The sequence below is a fragment of the Quercus suber genome, unplaced genomic scaffold (assembly GCF_002906115.3).
Source record: "Quercus suber isolate HL8 unplaced genomic scaffold, Cork oak 2.0 scaffold_317, whole genome shotgun sequence".
Lineage (NCBI taxonomy): Eukaryota > Viridiplantae > Streptophyta > Magnoliopsida > Fagales > Fagaceae > Quercus > Quercus suber.
The window spans coordinates 68-24,513 of record NW_027069772.1 but is presented as its reverse complement, the minus strand read 5'-3'; the positions used below and the strand labels follow the sequence as shown (position 1 = coordinate 24,513).

At 36.9% G+C, this 24,446-nt stretch overlaps 2 protein-coding genes across 2 annotated transcripts; one reads left to right on the top strand and one right to left on the bottom strand.

The window, feature by feature from the left end:
• Positions 1-4,050: 4,050 nt before the first annotated feature.
• LOC111990478 (protein EXECUTER 1, chloroplastic) lies at positions 4,051-18,819 on the top strand (the record flags this gene model as incomplete). Its single annotated transcript, XM_065782816.1, is given in 6 exon segments — positions 4,051-4,816; positions 5,669-5,785; positions 5,889-5,954; positions 7,930-8,036; positions 9,517-9,598; positions 18,514-18,819. Coding segments are annotated over 6 exon segments (1,080 nt in total), but the record flags the coding sequence as incomplete, so codon positions are not given.
• Positions 18,820-19,134: 315 nt separating this feature from the next.
• Positions 19,135-23,553, bottom strand: LOC136071486 (uncharacterized). The gene is made up of 5 exons (XM_065782844.1): positions 22,707-23,553; positions 21,589-21,846; positions 20,058-20,300; positions 19,738-19,887; positions 19,135-19,389 (listed from the first exon to the last, which is right to left on the bottom strand). Exons 1-5 carry the CDS (start codon positions 23,145-23,147, stop codon positions 19,135-19,137), a joined length of 1,347 nt encoding a protein of 448 aa, XP_065638916.1. The 5' UTR covers positions 23,148-23,553.
• Positions 23,554-24,446: the final 893 nt, after the last annotated feature.

The window sequence follows — 24,446 nt, the reverse complement described above, 5'->3', positions numbered from 1 at the left end:
CATTAGATGATGAAAGAGATATTTCAGACTTCTCAGATTCAATTAATGATGATTTCCAAAAATTTCTACCTACAAACATTAGACGCTGTTGTTAATGTCTACACGTTCTGTGCAATACAAAATGTTGTTGTTAATGTCTGACAACTGATGATTATGTACATTCAACTTTTGCAAATCTAAAGATTAACTGTTCATTAACTGTTGAGTTTACATGATCTTGTTCATTCAACGATTTAGAATTTTTCAACAAATTCGGATGATCAATACATTAGTACACAGTTTTCCAATTAATTTTCACGATTTTGTACATTTAACGAATTCAAACTTTTCAACAAATTTAGACTATCTGTACATCTAATTTACACAATTTTATATTGTACTTTCAAGATTTTATACAATTAACAAATTCAAATGATCTGTACATCTAAATTTTGATTTTTACAAATTTGAACGATCTGTATATCTAATGTACACAATTTTCTTTTGAATTTTCACGATTTTGTACTTTCAACGAAATCAAATTTCTCAACAAGTCCAGAATATTTGTACATCTAATGTACACAACTTTCCATTGAATTTTCACGATTTGGTACTTTCAACAATTTCGATTTTCCATTAAGATTTCACGATTTTGTACGTTCGACAATTTTGAAATTTTCGTCAAATCAGGATAATTAGTACATTAGTACATAGTTTTAAATTGAATTTTCACTATTTTGTACATTTGACGACTTCAAATTTGGAAACAAATTTGGATGATCTGTACATCTAATGTAATTAATTTTCCATTAAGTTTACTCAATTTGGTATGTTCTTCAATTTTTATTTGAATTTTCACGATTTTACACACTCAACAAATTCGAATTTTTCAACAAATTCATACTATCTGTACATCTAATGTACACAATCTTTCCCTTGAATTTTTCAACAAATTCGTACTAGATGTTTTATGAGAAAACAGCAAAAAAAAATTTAAACAGTGAACAGAGAATAATTTACGCAGAAAAGAGAGTGAACAATTTTTTAAATAATGCTGAACAGAAAATAATTTTTTGCGGAATACTAGAAATAGTTTATGCAGAAATTAGTGAACAGTATATCATGTCCTACTTGAGCCAAAATCTATCTTACAAACAGTTTTGAGTGTTATGGATCATAACATCAACATTCAGTACTTTCAACAGGCACAACTACTTTCAAACACAAAAAAAAAAAACACAGAGACAAGTTCAAAATCACACACATAAATGGACACTCAAAACATGCTCCTAGGTAAAAGTCATAATAGAAAATTGATTATTGAGCTACATTTTATTTTATTTTATTTTTCAGGCACAATTGCAGCCATTAAACCAACATAGATTCTGTTACAAACATTTTTTTTTCTAGACATATAGATTCTATTCTCTCTCAACCCCTAGACAGAGGGAAAGTATATAACAAATCTGATATTGAAAGGCTTTAAAGAAACAAAATATTTGGTCAAGAACCTGCTTCGAAGTTGTATGTGAAAACTGAAAACACAACCTACCACCTTTATTTGATCAGGTGGATGTAGTTTCTGTTTTATTTTTTATTTTTTTTTGGTTGATTGGAAATTTATGCTGCTTATGACAACTTATTTAAGTACAGCAACAATGCCGCTCAATTTTTTATTTTGGCAGTTCTTTGGTCTAGATTTCCCTCACTGTATTTCGTGGCATAGATTTTTGGATAAATCCAAAAATGTTTAACTTTTTAGATAAACTAAATAAGGAGTAATAATAATAATAATAATAAAATGTAATAAAGGAAAATTTTCAATACATTACGATTCATTGTATTCAAATCATCTCTAATTTCTACACATTTTGTCGCACTTGTTCTATACTTCTACATGGTAGACTGTAGGTGAAATAGAAAAAATAGTGAGTTTATTAGAAAGTGATAAACAACCAATCACAATCTATCATTGTTGGATAATTTGACAAAGTGTGTATCAAAATAGATTTTATCAATGCAGACAAACATATTCGATTATTGTGAAATTCGAACATGAAAAAACATACAGATTTGGATTTTCAATTATTGTGAAATTTAAACATGAAAAAGCATTCAGATTTGACGTATAAATTTAGAAAACACGATTTCACTAGGTGTTTTACGAGAAAACAGTGAACAATTTTTTTAAATCAAGAACAGAAAATAATTTACGTAAAAAAGAGAGTGAACAATTTTTTAAATAATGTTGAACAGAAAATAATTTTATGTAGAATGCGAGAAATAGTTTATGCAGAAAACAGTGAACAATTTTTATGAGAAAACAGTGAAGATGGTGTGTAGAGAGCAAATTTTATTAATGTAGAAACAGATTTTATTAATGCAAAAAAATAGATGATCTGTACATCTAATGTAATTAATTTTCCATTAAGTTTACTCAATTTGGTATGCTCTTCAATTTTCATTTGAATTTTCACGATTTTACACACTCAACGAATTCAAATTTTTCAACATATTTGTACTATCTATACCTCTAATGTACACAATTTTTCCTTGAGTTTTCACAGTTTTGTACATTCAATGAATTCAAATTTTTAAACAAATTCATACGATCTATACATCTAACGTACATACTTTTCCTTTGAATTTTCATTATTTTGTACTTTCAACGAAATCAAATTTCTCAACAAGTCTAGACTATCTGTACATCTTATGTACACATTCACGATTTGCTACGTTCATTGATTTTCCATTGATTTTTCTCAAATTTCTACATTCAACTAATTCGAATTTTTCGAGGCATTTACCATTAGGTGATTTATACGAATCATTCATTTTTCTTTCATGGAGTTTGTCCATTATTCATATGGTTACAAATTTAGAAAAACACAAAAACCATTTAAGTGCAATAACTGCGCCAATGCTAGAAATAGTTAATGCAAAAAACAGTGAACAATTTTTATGACAAAACAGTGAACAGTTTTAATTAATGCAAAAAACAGATTTTATGAATGCAATAACAAATTTGAATATACAGTAAATATGATGTGCAGAGAGAAAATTTCATAAATGTAGAAACATATTTTATCAATACAAAAAAATATATTCGATTATTGTGAAATTCAAACATGAAAAAGCATTTAGATTTGGCGTTTAAATTTAGAAAACACAATTTCACTAGGTATTTTATGAGAAAACAGTGAACAATTTTTTAAATAGTGAACAGAAAATAATTTATGCAAAAAAGAGAGCGAACAATTTCTTAAATAATGCTGAACAGAAAATAATTTTATGTAAAATCATAGAAATAGTTTATACAGAAAATAGTTAACAATTTTTATGAGAAAACAATGAACAATTTTAATCAATGTAGAAATTAAATTCATATTTCGAAATTAAAATCTCTATATCTTACAATGCTTCTATTTAAATAAATAAAAAGATAGAAAAGCCACTTATTTTTATCCTTATGTTTATTTGTCAATTATCCTCAAGCAAAAAAAAAAAAAAAAAAAAAAAAAAAAAAATTTACATAGTACTCAAGTTTGGTAAACTCGAGTACTGTAGAAAAAAAAATTTTTTGTATTTTTTTTTTATAAAAGATACTCGAGCCTGGTATACTTGAGTATTGTGTTGCATGGTACTCGAGTTTTCCAAGCTCGAGTATCACTTAATTTTTTTTAATCACCAATTTTCAGCTCAGCAGCCACGGTGGAACTATAAAATAGGGTACTTGAGTTCACCAAACTCGAGTACTTAAAAAAGTGGTAGATTCCTGTTTATTTTCGAAACAGTGTTTTTTTGCCAAATATTTCAAAAATTGATGGTAAAGGGCCATTTTGGCCCAGCTCTTATTCCCCAAACAGTTGCGGTATTTGCCATTGGATATCTTCTGACATATCCGGTTAAAGATTTTTTTTTTTTTGGGGTTAAATATCCGGTTAAAGATTTGTACATTATAAAATTGGCCAAATTAAAAGATCCAAATGAGCGTATTATCCCAATCTAGGGAGAGGTAATCTAGTGATTCATTATCCACGTGTAAGTCGGGAGTTGTGAGTTCAAACCAGAATTATGTTAGGGAGTAAAAACTAAAAAATACTATCTTGGGTTGAACTGGAAAATTCAGGATACATGAACTGAAAATTCAAACCTTATCCCCAACTTGGCCTACCCTTCACTTTTTTTTCCCTTACGTAAAAATAAAAAAAGCTATCCATCAAAATAATCAAATACTGCTCTTTGTCTCTTTCTTTGTCTCACTTAGTTGTCGGATTTGTGTCACCACAGAACCTGGTTTTCACTTTCTCTCATCACGACCACTAAAAACCCATAAAAACCAAACGCACACAAAAAAAAACTCTAACTCACTCACTCACTGTGTCTTGATAGAGCTTTCTTCTCTGTCTCTGTATTATCAAAATTAATTTTATGTATGGCTTCCATATCATCATCTCACAACCTTTCCTTCCCAAACACCAAAATCCCTTCCCACCCTTATCTCAAAAGACCAAACTACCCTTCCTCCTCTTCCCCACCTTTCCTTTCTCGGCTTTCCGACTCTGCCCTCTGCCGCTGCCACCACGACTCCACATCTTCATCTTCATCCGATAACTGGCGGTGGGACTCGCTCCTCAAGAGCGCAATCAAGAGCTTCGATTCTTTCTTCAATCCTCGCCCGAACGATCTTCTCAGAGACGTCGGAATTGCCGCCGCCGCCGCCGCCGACGACGACGAAGAGAAACGACGCGAAGAAGAAGAAGACTGGAATTGGGATCGCTGGCGAAAGTATTTCGACGAAATCGACTCTCAAGAGCGACTCGTCTCTATCTTGAAGGTACAGTGGTTTTTCATTTTTGGTTTCTTTACGTTTTCTATTTTTTTTTTTTAAATTTTAATTCTGTTTTTCCATATAATTTGACAATTAAGTGCGCATTATTTTTAACTATTTCATGAAATATTAGCTCTAAATATGTTAGAATGTATTCTGATAAAACTGTTCTGGCCGGTGGGGTCGTGTAGAAAGTATTATTGATACACCGTTTTGGTGAGTGGGGTCGTGTATCTGTGGTTTATTCCCTAAGGCGGGGAGAAAGGGCCCTACCTTGGTGAGGTTCCATTTTATTAAAAAAAAAAAAAAGGGAGAAGCAGGGGTGGGTCCAAAGGTGACTAGAGAATGTTGGGATTTTATTGTTTTGATGGTTATGGACGGTTAGAAAATGGACTTTAGGATTAATATGAAAACGAAATCAAAGTCGTAATGAAGGTTTTGGAACGAAAGGGATCAAAATGAAAACAACTCCAAACTTTAAGGTCTCAAAATTTACTTTAGTCTTGGCTAGTTGACTAGGGAAGTGTAGTAGGGTCAGCAATGTGACAATATGGAGCAGGATTCCCCATTGCCTCAGGTGGATTATTTGCCGGGAGAGGAATGCTTGGATTGTTGAAGGGTGAATGATAGGTGCACAATTGAAGATTTTATTCTTCAATACTCTATTTGAGTGGATAAATGCTTTGGGTGTCTTCATTTTCTACTTTATCTGGTTTACTTGATTGTTGTACTTTTCATGCTTAATTTTGTGTTCTTATTGTATATCTAGTTGATTAATAAATTTTCTTACTTATCAAAAAGAAGAAGTGTATTTTAGTCTTTCTTTTACCCCTACTAACTAGGTTTTTGTGTGAACAGTCACAGTTAGGTCGTGCTGTTTTTACAGAGGATTATGAAGATGCTGCGAGGCTCAAAGTGGCCATTGCAGCTGCAGCTACTAATGACACCGTTGGCAGAGTCATTGCTCATCTCAATGTATGAAAAACATCATTAGAAAGCATTTTTTGGCTTGTCTTTCTTCCTTTTAACTTTTGTGTGTGTGTGTGTGTGTGTGTGTGTGTCATTGTCTTTGTTTCAGAAAGCTGTAGTGGAAGAGCGATTCCAAGATGCGGCATATATAAGGGATAATGCTGGTGCTGGATTGGTGAGTTACTTTAATTAAAAATTGGAATCATACTGTGCATATTTGTCATTGTTGCAATTTTTTTTTTTTGGGTGCAAGTGTAAAAGGTAGATTGATAAGTGATTCTAGTGCTGGTTCAATGTGCAATGAATGAAAAAAGGAAAAAAAAATTTCTTTATATTATTTTTACGAATAAATGGTTTATGGATTCAATAAATGGAAAACATTTTGAATTCCTAATAGAAAAATATGCTTTACAAGTGAACATAAGAGATTTTTCCCAACAATTGTCTCTAGAAGCAGATGCCAAGAGTTTGTCTCAAGTAGAAGTGAGTGTCAAAATTTTATATATAAATTGATTATAATTTGGAAAAGAGAGATGCAAGGTGGAATCATGGGTGGCTCTTAACTTTTTCACATTGAATCCAAAACATTTTAGGTTGCAATGGAGGAAGGAGGTAATGTTTTCACTCTAAGGATCAATGAGAGGGAAACATTTTCTATGTTTTGTATTCATGGGATGAGATAGTGCAAGGTAGCTCTTGGCCATGTTGGTTGAGCTCATTCATGCAGACTTGTCCAAGGACTTCATAAAAGTCTTCATGGCGCCGTGATGCACCATCATGTTTGGACAAAATTAGACTCTAACCAAGTACGGAGGTAGTGCTCAAAAGGGGATGGTCATCATCCTGGAAGGCTATTTAGGAAGTGGTTGGAGAGGTTTCAGCATGGTGGTGAGGAAATTACTAGAATTTAGAGAATTCATACTCTTTTTTTGTCCAACCAATGACTATGACAGCTAGAAACAAAGTTTACAAGGGTCAACATATTACTCAACAAACAACACAAGCTAATATGGCAATGCCTACGGAGGGGAAGATGCATGACTAAACTTCAAACAGATTTCAGAGTTGAGGAAAGAAGTATCAAGGACAGTCTTGGAGTGACAACGAATACCAGAAAATTTGATTGTCAGTAGAAGGAAAGCGGTAGTAATTGTAATTTGTAAATCTGAAAGATAATTTTTGGGCAAGACTCCGTTTAAGCATTATTCAGTGTGAGCTTATGGAAAAATATATTCCAAGGTTGGGTTAATTTTGAAAGTTAGATACATTTTGAGGCAGGGGGCAGATACTAGGATTTGTTTTCAGTATGATTGTTGGCGTGGGGATGATAACCTAGAGCCCTGTAAAATTGCGAGAAACATAGAGGCAATGATGGCTGATATTTGGATGTGTCAAATGCATACTTAATGGAGCCCTTCTATTTGGACAGTTCAAGATGGGGGGCTAGAGTCCATGGATTCTTTCTTGGAGGATCTGTATGCTGGTCAGGTGCACCAGGGTCTGGAGTATAGGATAATATGAGGATTGGAGACCTATTTTGTGTGTTAGAGCTTCACCTTGTGTTGGATTCTTTGTATGGACAGCAGCAAAGGGAAAATTTTTAACAACAGATAATTGGAGAAAGTGGGGGTATTTGTGCTTATTCGGAATGTGTTGTTTCAAAAAATGGTGCCAGATTTATCGACTTGTTGGAAAGGTTTATTTGGGAAAAAGGCAGAGTCAGAAATTTTGGGGGCTATCCTTTGTGTTTGATGTAGACTATATGGAGAGAAAGGAATATGCATAGTTTCAAAGGCAAAGAATGTTCGGTAATCCAGTTGAAGTCTCAGTTCCTTGGAACAATAATGAGCTCGAAACAAGTTGACTGGCCATGATTTTCTGTAGATCTCGTAGCTTTTATGGACAAGTACTTTAGATGATTTTCCTTGCCACTCATCTCAATTACAGTGTCCTGATGTATAATACCCGTTTACTTGGGCTATACTTCTCTATTTCTATTTTATCAATGAGATCCTTTTACTTAGAAAAACAAACCAGTTTGTAGATGAGTCCTCTTCTTTTTAAGGAAATTGCATGAGCAGCTAATTAATTATGTCCATATTATTTGTTTCCTGGTCTTATGTAGTTTGTTTTTTGATTCCATTTTCCAGGTGGGATGGTGGGCTGGCATTTCAAAAGATATTAATGATCCTCTTGGTTTAATTATTCGGATAACACCAGAGCATGGAAGATATGTGGCAAGAAGTTATAGTCCTCGGTGAGGTCTTCTTGATTAATGAAAAGTTTCATTTGGATATCATGTTCTTCGTGAAACTACACTTCTTAACAATCAACATCAAGCTTTAGTCAGACTCTTAAGTCTTAACCAAGACTGGAGCTTTGATATTGGAGTTGTTTTCTGTTGGAATTAAAAATGCATTTGTGCCTTTTGTTTGTTGGGGTTTCCTTGTTTATTGCTTTCCATTGTTTTAATTATTCTTTGTCGAAAATGGGTTTGTTTAGGGATAGTTGTTCATGAGTTGATGGGTTTTCCTTGTTAATGTTTGAATATATCTGGGGTACAGGAATGCTCCCATAGATCCCTAATAGTTAGATTGCAGTCGGAAATCTGTGTTCAAATTTTCTGTGAGTTGAATTGTATTGCCCTTGAAAATGAAGAAATGCTGTTACAGTCTTAAACGTTTGTACAAGAGAGAAAAATTGAGGGTAGTTTAAAAAAAAAAAAAAGGCGTGATTCAAACATTAAAATTTCAATAATTTTTATATTCTTAATTTTTTATTGCATATACAGTCTGGTCAGAACAGAAGATTGAACTGTTCCACCCATGGCTGATAACCTTTTTGGGGTTGAGAGCAGTCAGTTTTAGAAAATCTTGCTTGTAAGACTTTTGTGACTGAAAAAATAGAAGCAGAACATGTAAATTACAAAAAATTCAATTAGAGCTGATAATATTGAGGAAAAAGCAGATTTTAACAGCTTTACCTGTTGTCAATTAAAAGAGCCTAGGGGGAGGGGTGGGAATGTTTAAAAAAGCAGCTCCTACATGTAGGGGTGAATGCGGTTTGGTGCAGCCGGTGTGGGGGAAGGTTTTTGGGTGGTTCGGAAAATGTGAACCGCCGCCGTGCCACTGGATTGAAATTCCGGCTACATCGGTGGTGGTTATTGTTGGTACAGTGGTCAGTTGCTTCGATCACTATGTACAAGAGAGAGAGGGAGAGACGGAAGAGAGATACCAGAGGTTTAGATCTGGACTTGAGAGGCTTACTTCCGTCTGCAGCCCTGGTCGTCATCAGAATCTCTCTGTAGTGGTCGGCACAGTGCGAAACTGATGTGGTGGGTTGGAGGCGGATTGGGTCTGTTCACCCCTACCTATGTTCATGTCTAGCCCTGATTAGGCAAATTAGGGATTTCTGGTTTTTTCTCTTGGAATGTCAATAAGCCGCAAGCCCTTGGCTACAGCTGTTTCATTGGTCTTCTAGCCAAAATTCACTGGGTTTAGTATGAATATTTATTTTAACTGCTGTATGCTATCCTATCTGGAAGATATCTTATCAGGAAGGTTTAGTTATGTATTTAGTCAACACTGTTTTGGTTATCTTGGGTACCTTTTCATATTTGCTTATAATTTAAAGCACTTTTGGTACATTGATTAAAATTTTTTCAATCAGATCCTGCTACATGGTGTGCTGCTTTTGCTGATTGTTCAATCTTGTTTCTCTTTTCCCCCCCTTTCCAGGCAACTTGCTACGGCTACAGCTGGTGTTCCATTGTTTGAAGTATTCCTTAGAGTAAATAAGAGAGGTGAATACAAAGAGCAGGTTTGTTTTCTCTAGCCACTTGAGGTTGTTGTATACTTTGCTGATTGAATCATCTTTTCTACTTGCAAAGAATTTGATGTAGATCCCTTTATGGGTGCTTTTGAATTTGTACTGCTTACTGAGTTCTCTGTAAAATACTCACTAAAGACCTTTTTGTGACTATCCCATGTGCCTGGAAGTTGTGAGAGAGAGAGAGAGAGAGAGAGAGAGAGAGAGAGAGAGAGTTGTAGGTGAATGGATTTGAGGGGTCATTCCATTAGCCTTTGAGTCAAATGGAATTCACACCCCAATAATTATGGGGTGGTAGGTGAGGCTTTTGGTTCAAGTCTTTTGATGTGAGTCACCAATTTAAAAAAAGAGAGAAAGGAACTGAGATTTCATTTTGGTTTGGTCTTAGAGCATTCACATCAACCTCTGCACAATTTTAGCTAAACTAGTCCCAAAAACTCAACTTTTACTATTTTAACAAACATACACCTACATCAGTCTCAATATTTATTTCTTTACTCTAACAAAATATTATTTATTCATTCTTCCCCATCCCATTTCACAGCCACATCTGAGACCACTGCACACACACCACCAAGCATCCCTGCCTTAGAAAACCCAGGCCATTGAATACAGAATTCTTTTTTTTTTTTGATAAGTAAGAATGTTATATATACGAAAGGCTACTCTATGCATGAAGATCATAGAGCAAACCTAGAAAATACAAAGAGGAGAAAACAAAGAAAAAGCATAAAAAGAAAACCAATGAACAGATTAATTACAAAGAGAAAGAGAGCTAAGGAAAGAAGGGAGAGAATCACTAGTCGTGAGTCCCCATGCCCGAGACCAATCAAAAAGAGTCCCACTAAAAGAAGCAAGCATCTGATCACTGGAACTATCCAAATCCTCAAAAGTCCGCCGATTCCGTTCCTTCCAAATACACCAAAGGATGCACAACGGAACTAAATTCCAAATCTGAGACGAGTACTTCCCCAACCAATTCCACCAGCCAAAAAGCAAATCTGGTATAGATCTAGGAACAACCCAAGATAGGCCAAAAGTTATAAAGACAAAACTCCATAACCGATAAGCCATCTCACAATGAAGAAGTAAGTGGTCTACCGTCTCTCCACAATGACGGCACATAATACACCAATCCACAAAAACCAATTTCCTCAATCTCATATTATCACCCGTTAGGATCTTATTCCAAGCTACACACCAAACAAAAAAGGAAACTCGCCTAGGGGCCTTTGCTTTCCATATAACTTTCCAAGGAAAGACAATTGAGGGAGAACCCCTTAATTTGTTATAATATGATCGGATATCAAAATCTCCATTAGGCTTCAACTTCCATCTCATCCGATCTCCCACATCCATTGGAGGAATCTTAGCTCCCAATATGCGAAGAAAATGCAGCCCTTCATCCATCTCCCAATCATTAAATTCTCGAATAAAGCGAACATTCCAAATTCTTCTATCCTCCGCCCCCTGCCTTGACAAAGAAGCTTCTACAGATGCCTCCTTATCGATGGCAATACCATACAGCCTTGGGAAAGCCAATTGAAAAGGTTGATCCCCATACCACCCATCCTGCCAAAACCTCACTCTATTCCCCAACCCAACAACAAACTGACAATTTTTGCTAAAATCTTCCCAACCCATGCGAATACCTCTCCACAAACCACACCCATGAACTCCCCTACCTAATTTTGAGGTCCATCCCCCCCATTCTTCCCCATATTTTGAAACTATCACCCTCCTCCATAACCTATCCTCTTCCTTCCCAAACCGCCACAACCATTTCCCCAATAAAGCCTTATTAAAAGTAGTAAGTTTCCTTATCCCCAAACCACCATTAGCTATAGGCGCACAAACTTTATCCCATCCTACCAGATGAGTCTTGCTATCACCCCATAGAAAGTCTCTTTGCAACTTTTCAATTTTATTAGCCACATGAGTAGGAATTGTGAATAACGATAGAAAATAGGTAGGAAGACTAGATAGCGTACTCTTGAGTAGCATCAATCGACCCCCCTTAGACAAATACAGCTTCTTCCACCCAGCTAATTTCCGCCCAAATTTTTCTAAAATAGGATTCCAAATTGAAGGGGAATTATGTGAAGCCCCCAACGGCATGCCTAGATAAGACATAGGCAACTCTCTAACTCTACAGCCCAAAATTTCAGCCAGGGCATGCACATCTTCAACCTCCCCTATTGGAACCATTTCACTCTTATGCACATTAACTTTCAAACCTGTTACCGCCTGAAAACAAAGTAACAACAACCGAATATGAAGAATTTGCTCCACATCCGCATCACAAAATAGGATAGTATCGTCTGCAAACAGTAGATGTGTAACACATTCCCCACCACCCCTCCTACCTTCAACTTTAAAACCATGGATCAAGCCAGCTTCCTCCATTCTTCTCAACATCCTACTCAACACCTCCATCATTATCAAAAACAGCATAGGAGATAGTGGGTCCCCTTGTCTTAAACCTCTCGAACTACTAAAAAAACCAGCTGGAGATCCATTAATCAAAACAGAGAACTGAACAGTGGATATACAAGTACGGATCCACTTACACCACTTCACTCCAAAGCCCATCCTATGTAACAAATTTAGCAAAGCCTCCCAATTCACATGATCATAGGCTTTCTCAATATCAAGTTTACAAATGACTCCAGGAACCTTACTCTTCCCTCGGCTATCCACACATTCATTCGCAATAAGAATCGAGTCAAGAATTTGTCTCCCACCCACAAAGCTATTCTGAGTCTCAGAGATCAACTTATCTAAAACCACTCTCAATCGATTTGCCAAAACCTTAGCCAAGATTTTATACACACTCCCCACCAAGCTAATAGGTCGGAAATCTCTAATATTGGAGGCACCATTCTTTTTCGGAATTAATGCAATGAAGGTAGCATTAAGGGATTTTTCAAACTTACAATGTTGAAAAAACTCTTCAAAGACCGCTAAGACGTCTTTCTCCACTACTCTCCAACAATGATGATAAAATGCCATAGTAAACCCATCCGGGCCTGGAGCTTTGTCCCCTTCCAAGTCACTTACAACTTGAAGTATCTCCTCTCTCTCAAACTTCCTTTCAAGCCAAACCCTCTCCATATCCCCAATATGATCAAATTCCAGACCCTCCACAAAAGGCCTCCACCCCTCAGACTCCTTGTACAAATTTTTATAAAATTGTACTACCTCATCAGTTACCTCGGATTCCTCCTCAAAAACCACCCCATCCACCTCCAAGGTCCTTAGATGATTAAACCTTCTATGGGAGTTAGCCATTTTGTGAAAGAACTTGGTGTTATTATCCCCTTCCTTGATACATAACATCCTAGATTTTTGTCTCCAAGAAATTTCTTCCAAGGAAAGAAGATGCTCCACCTGGGACCTCAAAGCTGCCCTATGACCTTTCTCCCCATCAGTGAGACCAAAGTCCCCTTCCTTAGCGTCTAATTTTTTCAACTCCTCCAATAATTGTTTCTTTTGACGCTCTACATTACCAAACTCTCGGCGATTCCATTGCACAATGTCCTCTTTCAGAGCCTTCAATTTTTTTGCAAGCACGAAACTAGGTGTACCTACAAAAGAGTGCCGATTCCACCAAGATTGAACTCTATCCACAAATCCCTCCGTCTTCAACCACATATTTTCAAATCTGAACGGACTTTTCCCCCTTGCCATTCCCCCTGCCTCCAAAAGAATTGGACTGTGATTTGAGATAGGACGGGGTAAAATCCTTTGAATAACATCGGGGAAATGGTCCTCCCAATCTGGAGTGACCAAAGCTCTATCAATCCTAGACATTGCTGGTTGTTCAGTCCCACTTGACCATGTATAGCTACCTCCTTCCAAAGGCAAATCAACCAAGTTAAGATCCTCAATAAACTCAGAAAAATTTTCCATAGCCAGGGTCAAACGTGTCTCACCCCTACGCTCACTAGGAAAACGAACAATATTAAAATCTCCAAAACAACACCACGGTATCCTCCAATACTGCTGAATACCCACCAACTCATCCCACATGTGACCCCTCTTGATATTCTCATTTGGGCCATAAACCCCTGAACATGCCCATATAAAACCGTCCCCCACCCCTTGCCACTTTACCGAAACTGAGAAAGTACCAACCATAACCTCCACCTTATCCAAAACCCTTTTATCCCACATAAGCAAAATACCACCAGCAGTCCGATCAGCCTCCAAAACAGCCCAATCCACATATGGACAGCCCCATAAGCTACAAACCAGCTGTCTATTCATACTAGCAATTTTCGTCTCTTGTAAACAAACAACATCACACTTCCACTCCCGCAACAAATTCTTCACCACAAGTCGTTTCCGAGGATCATTTAAACCCCTAACATTCCACGAAATCATTTTTATCTTCATAAACACAAAGATATCCCCCAACTACTAACACCAGCACAAAACCACCCTCTATCGCTTGTCATAATTCACCGAACAGATCAAGTTTTGCAACTCTCTACGTCCCTTCTTTTTGGACTTAGCCACTTTTTTGCTACTCGATTCTTTCCTGTGTAACACATTGGCTGCCTCCATCACAGTTTCTAGCCTCTGTAAGAGAGCAATGCACAACTTCTCATGTCGAGTCGATGATAACCCAACCAGTTTACTGAACCCCGGAATTCTGTGTTTCACCCACCCAGAGATATCTAACTTAGGCTCAATGCTCAATACCTCAGTGGCCTCCTCCAACTCCGCTGAAATAGTTGACAAACTCGGAACAATAGACTGCAAAGGTAAATAGTCCGACATTTCTGCTTCACCAAAACCCACAGAAAAATCAGCTACATCCTCCACAATCATGACCTCCCTAGAAAGGCTTAACAGATCCTTACTAGAGGAGGAATTTGCCTCCTCACCCGACAACCCAAGACCCAGCGATCTAGCTCGCAAAAATTCCAGAAAAAGATCGGGAAAAGAGGGCCCGAGCAGTCGCGGCACAAATTCAAGAGTAACCGACCACTTACCTTCAAAAATCAAACCACCCGACAGCCTATTGGAGCCCAAAATACTGTTCCGGTCAGGGCTGAGTCTGAAAACCATAAGCTGAATATTTTCAGTGCAACCCGACACTCCTTCCGGCGAAACACTCCACAACTGAGCAAAAAAATCTCCATCTGCATCGGACTGCCTCTCCGTCGCCGGCGAAACCACATGCAGCTGAGAGTTCAAAAAGCTCCCTTCACTCCTTGACAACTCAATCGGCATCACTACACCAGATGGAGAGACCGTGGGATTCTCTTCCAGCCCATCGGGATTAAGTGTAGAGGGGATTGGGTCTAAGAAAGTGTTGGAACATTCCCCAGCCTCTAAGTGATATGGGCTTGCATTCATCGGGCTTGAATTAGAAACACAGTGGGCTTCCAAATGTCTTGGGCCCAAACCAATACCCACCTCCTCCTTTTGTTCAATAGGAGCCCGTATCACCCATTTAAAAGAAGATTTTCCACCCTTAGAGTTATCCCAAGAGACCCGCCGTTTCCCATTCTCAGCCACCTCCACAATTAATCCCCTCCCAAACCAACGTGAATCCCTCAAATCACGCCCCTTCCTATTTTCAGCTTTATTTGAATTCAAACTGAAACTTAATGGAAATCTTGTTTTATTACGCACCGGTAATTTCTCACCTAAATTAATACCCAAATTAATGCTCCTCTCTCTCCCTTCGCCTCCCCTCACGGCTGTTGTACCAGGCTGACCCACCGGAGCATCCACAATCTGATTTCGAAATTGTTTCAGAGGCACTGCCGTCGTTTCATTTGTCCTGTTCTGCTGATTCTCCCCCATCGCCCCTTCCATAATATTCTGTCCTACATCCTTGGTTTTATGGATCGGTTGAATGCCACCTTTAGCCTGCACTTGACCCTTCACTGTCTGGACAAAAGACTGAGATGGATGAACCGTGGAATTATTCTTTTGTTTCTGAGGGATAAAGTTTGCATGGCCTGAATGACCAAGAGCATATTGATTGGGTTCTAACATCTTCCTCAATTCTAGTCCAAACACCTTCCAACCATGTTTTTCTTTCCCTTCAGGGATTATGACAGACCTCCGGAGCCCACCAACTTTGAGTTCAGACACTAGCAAGAACTGACCAAAAGAGTTTGATCCTCGTTGCAAGGTGTAGGCAGAATCACCTTCCCTAAGCGTGAAAAATTGTTTAGGATTTACCCCAATCACCGTGTGTTCTATATTTTTCATCAACCATAATGCCACGCTTTTGCCCATAAACACTGATTTCATGAAGTATTTGCCCCGTTCAAAGATTCTTAACGCAAAGAAATTCCCTCCTTCCTCCACCACCAACTGAAAAAGCTTTGATTCAATGAAAAAACTACGTATCCCTCCCATACTAATGAAAAGAAAAGATATCTGACTAATCTGAGGTAGCCCTAAAATATCCTTAACATACCTAGGTGGTTTGTTGCAAATTGTAGTTCGATGTTATCTTTGGAAAGCATCAAAAGAAATTTCACAAAAGTTTCTCAGACCCAAAACTAAGGTGCTTTGGGGTATGATCCCCAATTGTCTTATATGGGTCATATGGAGGGATGGGAATACACATATTTTGAAAAGAGGATGAAAGGTCGATTCATGAGTTGAAGCTCTTTTTCTTTCAGAATTCAACGTCAAGCTCATCCACCAAATCAACAAAATCGGTAAACCCATCCACCAAATCAACAAATTCAGTAAATCTTCACAACAAAATCAGTAAATCACAATGAACCCATCCACCAACAAAATCAGTAAACCTAGACCATTGCCCATCCACCACCATTGATGAATAGAGTTCTCAAACCCAGGTCGCCATAGATCTATGCATGAGAGAGAGAACCGCAAAAATCAACCCAAAAAACGCCACAACAAGCAACCCAAATCAACCACAACCCAGCCGCTGACCCGAATCTGTAAACGGAACCATCTATGAATTGCACAGGATGGAGATTTGTTCAAGGAGGAGCTTGATTGGCCATGGAGGTTTGATTTGAAGGAGAGAGCTTCATCTGTTTGAGGGGAGAGTGTCACTGTGTCAGTGAGGAAGAGAGAGATGAATTTAAAATTGGGTGAAATTTAGTTTGTTGATGAACAGGGCTCAACAAATGTATTGAAACATTGTTCATTTGTTAGCTATTTGGGCCTAAATATTGAGGCCGATGCATGTGGCTTCAGGGACTTTCACAACTTTTTTTTTTGGCTAAGGTTTTTTTTATACTTTTATCTACACTGCTGTGAATGCTCTTAGAGTGGAAATAAAGCTGTATTTGATGGATATGTATGATAACAGATAACATGAACACTACAAGCTTTAGCATATGTCATGCATGAGAAAAATTCTGCTATTTCTGGTATAATAATTGATTCAGCAAGGAATGTAAATTTTCTTGCCAATGAGCTCAAGTTCAATTGGCACCTCCTCCCCTTATAAGTTATAGGTGGAGGATGACATTGTGGGTTTATGATCTATTGGGTGTGTGTGTACCTTAACCAAAAAAAAAAAAAAAAAGGAATGGAAATTTGCATGAGGTGGTGAATTGCAAAGTACTTAAGTGATTCACAATTTATAAATCATTTAGTAGTATGAACATGCATATTTGGAGTTATATTGTTATTTGTTGTTGGAAACAGCTTTGTTGCTGAAGTATTTGGTGAGTCTCACAGGCTTGTCATTCATCACTGGTAACCAATGTTTCATTTCCAAGCATGAATTTTCGCACCTAGATTCATTGTTGTTTATGATGGAGAGTTGTTTCTTTAATGCTCTAGAAAGTACTGCATTTCCTAACCTAGATTTTAATTGAAGGAGCCTCCTTTAGTGGTTTTGGCACAAGTCAATGGATGTCCTTGTTAAATGTAGTCGAGAAGCTTACTTTGTGGTTTTCTTTTTATGATAGGTATTACATTTTATCTTTTTATTCTCTTTCTCGTGCTTTAAACATTTACACCCTTTCTTGTTTCGATAAAAAAATTTTCCTAGAAAATGTCATCAATGGCAAATATTTTGAGGGAACATGGTGTTTTTTTTTTTGGGTTTGGTCCAGACCTTGAAAATAATTTTGTAGTGTTTGGTTGCACCAAAAACCTCTCTCTCTCTCTCTCTCTCTCTCTCTCTCTCTATATATATATATATATATATATATTTGTTAAAACCAACAAAACATACAAAATTCAGTAGGCAGTGGTGGTTGTGGAATGTGGTGGCAGCATGGAGGATCTAGGGGAGGGAGAGGTGGTGAAGGTGGCATAGAGGGTTATTGTTTTTTGGGTTGGGGGAGGAATTTTTGAGGGGGGGGGTGATTGGTTGAGGGAGTTGGGGAGTTGGGAAGGGCCACAAGCTTGATCTAGAAATTGATTTACACCTTTTGCATTAAATTGTTCTTTTCCTCTTTGGTATAGTTTTCTATTGACCATGGTTTTTTTTACTAGTAATTTTGGTTGTACAAATACCCTAAAATGAAAAAAACTATATCCAAGTGTTTTACGTTGAAAACTCAGCCTTAATAAAGTGACGTTTTCAAAAAGTGAAAAACAACTAAGGTGTCGCGTTATATTGGTGCTCTTTTCTCAGGCAATCTTGGATTTGTTTCATCCTTAAAATTTTTATCCTTATGGAGTTTATCATCTCTCACATGTTTCATATTTTCACAATTTCAATTGATAAATGGCACACATTAGGGTGCTTGTTTCTTTGAGGATTTCTATTATGCATCTATAATTTGAGATTTTGCAATATTGGATATACTTGCATCCTTATATACTTATAGGCATGCATGAGTTTGCCCACTGTTTCACTTGTGATGTTTTGGATTCTATGTTTATTGTGTGCCATATCATCATGTTTTGTATGTTATCTTTGCACATCATGTCATTTTCAGGCTGTGTTCTTAAATCGGAGAGGAGTTTTTCAAGATTCTCCAACAGTTCGCTCTAAAGCATTGGATGCCACTGGAAATTTGAATCCGTTAGACTCAACTGAAGACAAAAGTGATCTAATTGTTGTGAATACTGAAGATCCTGAAGATGGTGATGATAGGGATGATAGTTCTGATCTAGCTGAAGGTCTGTCTGGTTTCCAGAACATCTTGAGAGATATGATTCCTGGTGTGAAGGTCAAGGTTTTAAAAGTGACAGCACCAGGGAAGGTAGACAGGGATTTAATATCCAAGGTTATTGAGCAAATAATTGAGGAGAAGATGAAGAGAAGGACAATGAGATAGAAAGTGTAGAAGCAAAAGATGAAGTTAATGGGAAAGTGACCAAGAGAGTGATGGAGTTAATGAGGAAAGTGACCAACAAAGTGATGAAAGTGAAATGGATGATGATCCTGAAATTATTGAAAGTGAAGACCGAAATGAAATTGCGATTAAATTTGTTGTTGGCGGTCTTGCTCAGAAACTTTCCAACAGTGGGCCTACTAAAGATTTACTTCGTGTACCTGCTAAGCTAGAGAAGATGGGGCATTTGTCATTTTGCTTTTCTATAGAGAAAAATATCACTCAGCATGATTCTGGATGGCAAGANTCAGAAGCATGATCCATCCACTCCTTAAACTCACGCAACCAAAGAACAGAGCGCTCTTTCTTCATGATTTCAACTCTATTCATCAAATCAACTATTTCAGCTTCATCTTCAGAGATGACAGTATCTGCCCTGCTTTGAATGTCAATGTCACATGATACAGACTCTTGGTCAGAAAATACACCTGTGCTCTCTTCTTCGCTCCCAATAGAAGCAAGACGAGATACCTTTCTCTGTAAAAAATAACACCACATTAAAACTAGTAAAGAGAAAACATAAGTAACTTAGTAACACAGAGTGCCAACAATAGCCATCATCATAATAATATTATTTAGGAAAAAGAAAGGGAAACATGCTAATTGCTAACAATTAAGGTCTAGGGAAAATGCACTTTAAATCATGAACTACCGTGTGGCAGGAGAATATGGCCAAGCATCACACTAAATTTTTTAACTAGGGTAAAAAGTAATCACCCAAATCTCATTGGGTCTTGCATGTAATTGATTTACATAGCTCCATATTAACTTTTTTATTATTATTTTATATAGGTATAGCTTCATATTAACTTCAAAACCACATACCCTTTTTGGGTTAATACTCCCCTCTTCTTTAGCATCAACTTTTGCAGGAGAATAAAATCCAAAGCTGGCAGGTCGCTTTTGCCTGCTGGCAACAATAATTTGCCGTTTCCAGAACTCTCTGGTGCTAATATTCTTGTCATCTAACTTCAACTAAACAGCATCCGACAGAAGAGGGAAAGAAACTGTAAGTTTAGCTGGGGCGTAAAATTGCAAGCCAAAAAAAAAAAAAAAACTTATTATGTAGTAGTCCCAACAAACATAATTAATCATAACTACATAACATAAAGTCCCAAAGAGTAAATATATATTAAATCACTTACTTTTTCTGGATACATGAAAAAGCTGAATACTTGTGCTCTATACCATCGGGCACAGCACAATGGATTTCCTTCCAACCATAAGCTTCGTAGAGATGGAAGGTCTGTTAGGAACTCTATGTCTGAAAAACTAGAAATTATATTGTAGGAAACATCAAGTCCTTCAAGTGACTTCAAATTCTCAATCCCATGCAATGAAGTTAGAGCATTGTTCCTCAAAACAAGTTTAACAATATGACATGATACCTGCATAGCCCAACAACATCAGAGTATGCATTCAAAGCTAATTACTAAATTAAAAATTTATAGCGAATTAAAATCTATTTGGCACTCAGTCTTTAAAGCATGCTGCTCAACATTCAATTTATATCAGCACTTTTTCCAAGCCAAAAATAAATATGTTTTTGTATAAATTTAGAATTTCAGATAAGTAAAACAATTTCCAACCTTGGGGTGATGTGATGTTGATGTGGAATAAGAGGGTTGTGGAAAAACTACATTACACAGTTGGAGCTTATTCCTTATCTTATTCAGGAGTGTGGAAGATGGCTTTGACTGGGTGCTTTCTGGTTTGTATAGCCCAGATCATAAGAAAAAGAACAAATCTGTTGGTGGAATTGAAAGAAGGGATGAATATATGGGAAGTTCCTTGGTGTGTGGCAGGAGATTTTAATGCTGTCCACTTTCCTGGTGAGAGGGTTGGAGCATACAGACTTACATTGGCTATGACAGAATTTCCAGATTATATTGGCTATACAAATCTGGTTTATTTTCCACTAATTAAGGTTCTTTCTGAAGGTCTAATAATCAGAACAAGCCTTCAAGGGCAAAACTTACATACAGTTTTTTAGGTGCAAAACATTAGGATCCCAATTAAACTCAAATACATGGTTGCACTGACTAATAAAGCACTAACAGTGTTTCCTTTTTTGATAATTTGATAATTGGGGGAGGGGAGATTTGAACCTTGATGTTTCTACAGTGCTAACCAATTGAGCTACAAGGCTCTTGGCAACAATGTTTTCTTTTCAAATGAGAATTTAATTCAGTAGAGCTATGTGTTTGAATTTAATTGGGGAGCCAAATATACTGAACCTAAGGAACTGTACCTAAGTTTTACCCTTCCTTCAATATCTCATCCACAGAATTCTTAATGATTTTTCCACTGTATTAGCCTTTTCTTTTCTGTTCACTCAAATTAAATAATCAGTAAGACTTCTGAATGCATTCAGCCAAAAAGGTTTGCAAATGGAAAAACTATTTGCAGCACCAATACTGAAAATTAAATGCTCAAGATGACATTCATATGAGCTAAAGCTTGCCCTCCAGTTTCTTATGGTGGGATAAAGCCATTTGAGCTAGAGCTTCTTGGCAAAACATTCCTTATCTTGTAAAAACTGTGCAATATATACAGTTATACATATGCGTGCACGAAAGCTCCCTAATTTATGGACAGCATTTTGAAGAAAGAATCAAAATAATGTACTTTCAGACTACTCTATTTTAACATGAGTCAACTACTTTAAGGAAGTACCTCAGTGAAGTATGAAATTGATCTTAGGTGATTAAAACCAAGATCCAAGTGCTTCAATTTGGCACACTTGCGAAGATTATCCACTTTTGCAAACTTGTTGCGACTAAGATCAAGTGTTTCCACAACAGGAAGAAGTTGCAAAGACTCATCCATGAGAACCAAGCCATTACACGCACAAGAAACAAATGACAACCGGTTCCATTGAGGAGAGTCCTTTATCTCAGCAATTCTACTCGCGAAGACATGCCGTAGAGCATCCTAAAAATTGTTCCAAATCAATTTCCATACAAAGCCAAACACCAAAAAGAACATTTTCAATTCAAAAACAGAGATTTCCATTCTAAACATACAAAACTGGAAGTATAACCACTCCAAATAAAAATAGGAAAAGAAAAAATTGCAAAAAAATTTCCTGAATCTCAATTTTTTTTCCCCTTACAGGAACCAATAAGGAAAATACAAGAAGAGAAAAATAAAATAAAAATCCATTTAATTTATCCCAACAATTCTACTCGCAAAAACATGCCATAGAGCAACCTAAATATCATTCCAAATCACATCATTCAATTTCTTCCATACCAAACAAAAGTCCAAAAAGAAAATGATAAATTCAGAAACGGAGATTTCCATTAAAAATGTATAAAACAATGATTGTTCCAAAAGCTTATGTGGTTATGAAACAATGAATTTAATCACTTAACCATTGTTCTAACTTCTAATAGTAAATTCAAACTGGCATTGAATTCAAGAACAAAAACAGTAACCGTTCCTTACAAAATTTAGGAAAAGTAGAAACTGCAAAAATTTCCAGAATCTCAATTTTCTTTCCCTTACAGAAACCAAAATGGAGAACACTAGAACAATAAAATTAAAAATCAAATCAAATCCATTCAATTTACATTAATTTCATTCCAGAGACACACTCAATAGTGAAAATTGAAAATGGAACTGTATAAATCAAAGAAAATGTTGAATTCAAAAAACAGAGATATTGAATTCACTATTAGAAAGAAACAGAAGAAGAAAAAAAAATCACTTAATTCACATAAATTTCTTCCCACAACCACACTCAAAACTGAAAATGCATTTCTACAAAGAGCTGAAAAACACAGACTCACAGTAGAATTGTGGCAAATGATCTTCTCCAAGGTGTGCCGAAGCTCCAACAATCCTCTAGCCGCTGAGCTGGACAAATCGCATCCTCTGAGCTCCAAAACCCTGAGCCTCCCAAACGGCAACAACGAGAGCGGCATGGGATCTCGCGAAGGCGGAGGCAACACCGAAACCACCTTCAACGACGGCAGCAGCCTTAAAATCCTCCGGAGCTGCTCGAGCGAGCGGTGGTCGCCGAGGTCCGACACGTAGGCGCGGAGATAGTCTACCGGCGCTCCGGCGAGCAAGCCTTCGAGCTCTCTCAGCGCCTCGAGCCGTGACTGCACGTAGTGCAAGCCCGTGGGGTTCACTTTGAGGACCACGGTGCCATCGAGTAACGGACCGACTTCGCTTTCAACGAACTTCACCAGCTTTTCTTGGTAGCGATCACCGGTGACGATCGCCATTGGAGAATCGAATTCGAGGTGCGAATTAGGGTTGGTTTCTATTGAGAGGAATACGACATCGTAATGAGGTGATGTGTATATATGCGTGAAGATGAATATACATACATGTGACTGTGTATGTATGTGATTTGAGAGAGAGAGAGAGTTAAAAGACGATGGAAGTGAGATTCGAATATGAAAGGGATTTTTATTAGAGAGAGAAAGGGGGTTTGGGAGGGATGGGCAAGAGAGAAACGGCCAATTCGGCCATGGCTCTGTGGAGAAAGACGGGGTAAGTCGTTTTTTTTGTTTTTATATATAATTTATTTTTATTTATTGGTTGGACTGAGATTGGAAGAGAAGGGAGGTGAAATAAATTGACGGTGGGTCTAATGATTGGGTTGGGTTGGGTTAGACTCCGTCGTTTTGGTAAGTTTTATTTTACACTGCGTTTGTGAAGAGGGGCGAAGTGGAAGGAATGGAAGGGAAAACAGGGGAATGGAAGGAATTTCTTGTGTTTAGATGATAGAGAAAAAATGACTTATTTGGTAATGTTGTTTTAAGAGTGACGTTATATTCACAATATTTTTACAACAAATTATAGATGGTTAGCTATTATTAGTTCAAATTTGAACCTAACATTAAGATTACTTTTTTACCCTAACAATAATAATTAATAATAACTTATCACTTAAAATTTGTTATAAAAATATTGTAAATATATCAATTTTTTTTGTTTTAATAACGTGTGAAAATGTATATAACGTTATTAAATAGTAAAAACTGCTCAAAGCCTTAAACAACAGTAAAAAAAGGGTACCCGAAATATATAGAAAACAAATCCACTGAGTCCACAGATTGCAATCCGGCCAATGGAAAAGTAGGAAAACTCAAATAAAAAGTGGAGCCCACCTTTTTGACCTCTCACCAGTTGAATTTTCACTTTTCTCCTTAATTTATATCTCTCTCCCTAATTTATGTGGTTATAAAAGTAAAAATAATAAAATTTTCTTTTCTTTTCTTTTTTCTTTTTCCTTTGCAAGTCAAACAATGGATTACTTCTTCTTTAGTTTTTTCCTTTCCTTCCCATTTCCAGACATATACAAATGAAGTGTTTTCTTTCCCTTTTATCCTCTTTATTTTCCTTTCACTTATACTACGTTTGGTGGGAAAAGAAAGGAGGGAAGAGAAGGGAGAAAAGAGGGAAGAGAAAGGATAAATTTTTTTTATTTTTTCGTTTAGTTTGTAAAGGAAAAATATAGGGAAACACACCTTATTGGTGGGTCCCATCATAAATACTCACTCTTATCTCTACTCTCT